Source organism: Oncorhynchus clarkii, chromosome 11 (assembly GCF_045791955.1).
Source record: "Oncorhynchus clarkii lewisi isolate Uvic-CL-2024 chromosome 11, UVic_Ocla_1.0, whole genome shotgun sequence".
NCBI classification, from domain to species: domain Eukaryota; kingdom Metazoa; phylum Chordata; class Actinopteri; order Salmoniformes; family Salmonidae; genus Oncorhynchus; species Oncorhynchus clarkii.
The window spans coordinates 4,402,043-4,408,031 of record NC_092157.1 but is presented as its reverse complement, the minus strand read 5'-3'; the positions used below and the strand labels follow the sequence as shown (position 1 = coordinate 4,408,031).

At 41.6% G+C, this 5,989-nt stretch overlaps 1 protein-coding gene across 1 annotated transcript; it reads right to left on the bottom strand.

Annotated features, from left to right (window-relative positions):
- Positions 1-1,504: 1,504 nt before the first annotated feature.
- On the bottom strand, positions 1,505-5,676 carry LOC139420585 (musculin-like). The gene is made up of 2 exons (XM_071170772.1): positions 5,110-5,676; positions 1,505-1,582 (listed from the first exon to the last, which is right to left on the bottom strand). Exons 1-2 carry the CDS (start codon positions 5,548-5,550, stop codon positions 1,505-1,507), a joined length of 519 nt encoding a protein of 172 aa, XP_071026873.1. The 5' UTR covers positions 5,551-5,676.
- Between the last annotated feature and the right edge of the window lie 313 nt (positions 5,677-5,989).

Sequence of the window (5,989 nt, the reverse complement as noted above, 5' to 3'; positions counted from 1 at the left end):
ACCCACTGTTAAAGTCAAAATACACATCATGGCACAAAACACCCACAGAAAAACTGACCCTTGAATTTAGCAAAAACATCCTTCAGGTACACCGAAATTCCAGTAACCAGGGCAGAACTAGCAATATGTCCTCTTCTGCTGCCCACTGAAAAGAAAGGTAAGGCAACCTATCAAACGAACGATCATACAAACACAGAGCATTTACGGACAACAATCTCAGCCCGGAGAGTGGTGACCACTTAACAAAACTGCCACATCCGATTGAAATGAACACAAGTGATCTGGCTCCAAGGGCAACATTTTGACAGCTGTTTGGTGAATGATAAGAACACAAACATCAACTATCAACTGTTGGCGGAGTGAGGTCGAAGGTCAGAGAAAGATGGAACGCTAACAAACACTTGAACGAGACTTTAGGTGAACGCCAAACAAACAAAGCTCAACCTTAACCAACCTACCGAATTAGTGATCGTAAGCCTGGCCATTACATGGTTAGCAAGAGAGGACAGACTCAAAATGAACAACACCTTCTAATCACCTGCCCCATCATTTAATTAGAGACTTCCTTCTTCCCCAAATGTAAAATGTAAAGTAAAAAAATAAAAAGTTAAACTTCCCGCTAAAGGAGGAAACATTTCCTCCCTGTATTATAATAATAGATTATATACACTGAGTGGACAAAACATTAGGAACACCTGCTCTTTCCATGGACACAGACTGACCAGGTGAATCCAGGTGAAAAGCTATGATCCCTTATTGATGTCACCTGTTAAATCCACTAGATGAATTGGGAGGAGACTGGTTAAAGAAGGATTTGTAAGCCTTGAGACAATTGAGACATGGATTTCGTATGTGTGCCAAATGGGCAAGACTAAATATTTAAGTTCTTTGAATGTGATATGGTAGTAGGTGCACCGGGTTTGAGTGTGTCAAGAAATGCTGGGTTTTTCACGCTCATGTATCAAGACTGATCCCACCACCCAATAAGACATCCAGCCAAGTTGACACAACTGTGGGAAACACATGGAGCCAGCATCCCTGTGGAAAGCTTTCGACACCTTATAGAGTCCATGCCCCCCGACGAATTGAGTCTGTCCTGAGAGCAAAAAAACTCAATATTGGGAAGGTGTTCTTAATGTTTTGTACACTCAGTGTAGTGTGCCAGTCTATAACATCAATGCTGTTAAAGTTTCTTGTTTTTCCTCGGTCCTGTTTTCTCATCTCATCACTGATTGGAGGATATAAAATAAACACTCAATTCCACCTGGCAAGTTTACGACAATAAAATGATCCATTAAAGTCCATAAAGAAATCACCGATATGGAATAACGAAATATTCTAATAGTATTAGACATAGGACCAAAAAAAATACTTGGAATTAGTCCCAAATGGCATCCACCCTATTCCTTATATAGTGCAGTAATTTAGTGCACTATGAAGGGAATCGGGTGCCAGCAGCCATGGTAGAAGAAGACAGTCCCAGCAGAGAGAGGTCTCTCCTGTCCTATGATGTAGCTCCACACTGTCTGGCTGCAGAAATGTCCTTGTTGTCCTCTGATCTACCTACCACAAATGGCCAAGTCTGTGGACAGATAGAGAGATAGATTTAATGAAAATACAAGACATATGAAGACGTATAGCAAAAAAAAGACGCATACCCATAACATGATGCAGCCACCACCATGCTTGGAGATTTGATGAGTGGTATTCAGTGATGTGTTGTGTTAGATTTGCCCCAAGCATTAGACTTACTGTTTAGGACATGAAGTTCACTTCTACTTTATTTGCCAGTATTACTTCAGTGCCTTATTGTAAAACAGGATGGATGTTTTGAAATATTTTATTCTCTACAAGTTTCCTTTTTTTCACTCTGTCATTTAGGTTAGTATTGTGGAGTAACTACATCCTCAGTGTTCTCCTGTCACAGCCGTTAAACTCTGTAACTGTTTTAAAGTCACCATTGGCCTCATGGTATTGTGGAGTAACTACATCCTCAGTGTTCTCCTGTCACAGCCGTTAAACTCTGTAACTGTTTTAAAGTCACTATTGGCCTCGTGGTATTGTGGAGTAACTACATCCTCAGTGTTCTCCTGTCACAGCCGTTAAACTCTGTAACTGTTTTAAAGTCACCATTGGCCTCATGGTATTGTGGAGTAACTACATCCTCAGTGTTCTCCTGTCACAGCCGTTAAACTCTGTAACTGTTTTAAAGTCACCATTGGCCTCATGGTATTGTGGAGTAACTACATCCTCAGTGTTCTCCTGTCACAGCCGTTAAACTCTGTAACTGTTTTAAAGTCACCATTGGCCTCATGATATTGTGGAGTAACTACATCCTCAGTGTTCTCCTGTCACAGCCGTTAAACTCTGTAACTGTTTTAAAGTCACCATTGGCCTCATGGTATTGTGGAGTAACTACATCCTCAGTGTTCTCCTGTCACAGCCGTTAAACTCTGTAACTGTTTTAAAGTCACCATTGGCCTCATGGTATTGTGGAGTAACTACATCCTCAGTGTTCTCCTGTCACAGCCGTTAAACTCTGTAACTGTTTTAAAGTCACCATTGGCCTCATGGTATTGTGGAGTAACTACATCCTCAGTGTTCTCCTGTCACAGCCGTTAAACTCTGTAACTGTTTTAAAGTCACCATTGGCCTCATGATATTGTGGAGTAACTACATCCTCAGTGTTCTCCTGTCACAGCCGTTAAACTCTGTAACTGTTTTAAAGTCACCATTGGCCTCATGGTATTGTGGAGTAACTACATCCTCAGTGTTCTCCTGTCACAGCCGTTAAACTCTGTAACTGTTTTAAAGTCACCATTGGCCTCATGGTATTGTGGAGTAACTACATCCTCAGTGTTCTCCTGTCACAGCCGTTAAACTCTGTAATTGTTTTAAAGTCACCATTGGCCTCATGGTATTGTGGAGTAACTACATCCTCAGTTTTCTCCTGTCACAGCCGTTAAACTCTGTAATTGTTTTAAAGTCATTATTGGCCTCGTGGTATTGTGGAGTAACTACATCCTCAGTTTTCTCCTGTCACAGCCGTTAAACTCTGTAATTGTTTTAAAGTCACCATTGGCCTCCTGGTATTGTGGAGTAACTACATCCTCAGTTTTCTCCTGTCACAGCCGTTAAACTCTGTAATTGTTTTAAAGTCACTATTGGCCTCATGGTATTGTGGAGTAACTACATCCTCAGTTTTCTCCTGTCACAGCCGTTAAACTCTGTAACTGTTTTAAAGTCACTATTGGCCTCATGGTATTGTGGAGTAACTACATCCTCAGTTTTCTCCTGTCACAGCCGTTAAACTCTGTAACTGTTTTAAAGTCACCATTGGCCTCATGGTATTGTGGAGTAACTACATCCTCAGTTTTCTCCTGTCACAGCCGTTAAACTCTGTAACTGTTTTAATGTCACCATTGGCCTCATGGTATTGTGGAGTAACTACATCCTCAGTTTTCTCCTGTCACAGCCGTTAAACTCTGTAACTGTGTTAAAGTCACCATTGGCCTCATGGTATTGTGGAGTAACTACATCCTCAGTATTCTCCTGTCACAGCCGTTAAACTCTGTAATTGTTTTAAAGTCACTATTGGCCTCATGGTATTGTGGAGTAACTACATCCTCAGTATTCTCCTGTCACAGCCGTTAAACTCTGTAACTGTTTTAAAGTCACCATTGGCCTTGTGGTATTGTGGAGTAACTGCATCCTCAGTTTTTTCCTGTCACAGCCGTTAAACTCTGTAACTGTGTTAAAGTCACCATTGGCCTCATGATATTGTGGAGTAACTACATCCTCAGTATTCTCCTGTCACAGCCGTTAAACTCTGTAACTGTTTTAAAGTCACCATTGGCCTCATGGTATTGTGGAGTAACTACATCCTCAGTTTTCTCCTGTCACAGCCGTTAAACTCTGTAACTGTTTTAAAGTCACCATTGGCCTCATGGTATTGTGGAGTAACTACATCCTCAGTTTTCTCCTGTCACAGCCGTTAAACTCTGTAACTGTTTGAAAGTCACCATTGGCCTCATGGTATTGTGGAGTAACTACATCCTCAGTATTCTCCTGTCACAGCCGTTAAACTCTGTAACTGTTTTAATGTCACCATTGGCCTCATGGTGAAATCCCTGAGCGGCTTCTTTCCTCTCCGGCAACTGAGTTAGGAAGGACGCCTGTATCTTTATAGTGACTGGGTTGATACTCCATTCAAAGCCTATTTAATAACTTCACTCAAAGGAATTTTCAGCGGATGTTAATTTTACATTTTTTGTAACTGTCTGTAACTATCTATTTGTAACTATCTACCAATCGGTGCCCTTCTTTGCAAAGCATTGAAAAACCTCCCTGGTCTTTGTGGTTGAAAATTCACAACTCAAATGAGGGACCTTACAGATAATTGTATGTGTGGGGTACAGAGATGAGGTAGTCATTCAAAAAGAATATCGACACTATTATTGCACACAGAGTGAGTCCATGCAACTTATTACATGACTTGTTAAGCACATTTTTACTCCTGAACTTATTTAGGCTCCTTACCATAACAAAGGGGTTGAATACTTATTGACTCAAGACATTTTAAGCTTTTCATTTTTAATTAAATTATAAACATTTCTGAAAATATAATTCCACATTTACATTATGGGGTGTTGTGTGTGTGTGTGTGTGTGTGTGTGTAGGCAAGCGACACAAAATCTCATTCTAATTCATTTAAAATGCAGTCTGAAACACAACGAAATGTGGAAAAAGTCAAGGGGTGTGAATACCTTCTGAAGGCCCTGTATTCAGTTACTCATAAATGGTCTGACTCTCACCACACCGCATCATACAGCGATATCAGAAAGGCAATGGATCCAACACTTTACATTGATCATTTTACTACATTCAATAGAATTAGTCTGGATAAGAGCCTCTGCTAAATTACCAAAATGGTGAATGTAAAAATGTAAATGTGTGTCTTTCATACACAAAGTTTACAGGGTCAAGTTTACAGGGTCAAGTTTACAGGGTCAAGTTTACAGGGTCAAGTTTACAGGGTCAAGTTTTCCAGGGTCAAGTTTACAGGGTCAAGTTTACAGGGTCAAGTTTGAATAAAATAATGCTTCCTACCAGGTTGACAGGGTGTACAAAGCTGCTCTCGTAGTGGTTGTCTTGCAGTAGCTGTCGGAGGTGTGATATATAGCTAGATGCTAGACGCAGCGTGTCCAGTTTGGACAGTTTGGTGTCGGCCGGTACCCACGGCAGGCTGGTTTTCAGTCTGGAAAAGGCTTTGCTCAGCACCCTCATCCTCGCCCTCTCTCTGGCGTTTGCAGCGCTCCTTTGTATCTGCCGTCCTTTCACTGCTTGTTTTCCTCCGGCAGCAGTGATGCGTGTTCGCTTGGTCTCGACTTCGTAACCGCCGTCATTACCGAACTCGTCATCTGAGTACTCGGTGGAGGCGTAGTGGTTCTGTGCAACGTTCCGCTTGGTTTTACTGCTTTCGAACGGAGCGTCTGTCCGTTTGTGACGTGTCTCAATGTCCTCTCCGTCGCTTACTGAGCCGGTGGACATGTCTGTCTGTTTCACCTGTGCCCTGTAGCAGGACAGAGCTGGAGAGTTACAGGTGAGATGATTGAACTACCTCAACAATAGACTCTCTTACTTTGATGCTATGTCTGTGTATAGGTGGTTTGGGAAATAGACGGTCCACTTCTTCTGCTCCAGGTGTGTGAAGCTTCTTCAACCAAAATTACAATTTAAAGAAAATATTTAGAAAGTCGATCCATCTCATACTCAGATTTCAGTATGATATTCTTAGTTTAGGAATATTTAGTTTACCAGTAAACTTAAAATTATCTAAAGGGTAGTTCAGAGTGTGTAGTCTCTTACATTCTCTACAGCAAGTCAAGTCTCTGTAAGACTGAAACCTGCCCCCTCTCTCACCCGGCTAATTTAAGTGTCCTGGAATTAGCAGGGCAACTGTGTTTTCAGGAACTCCCCCCCCCCCCCC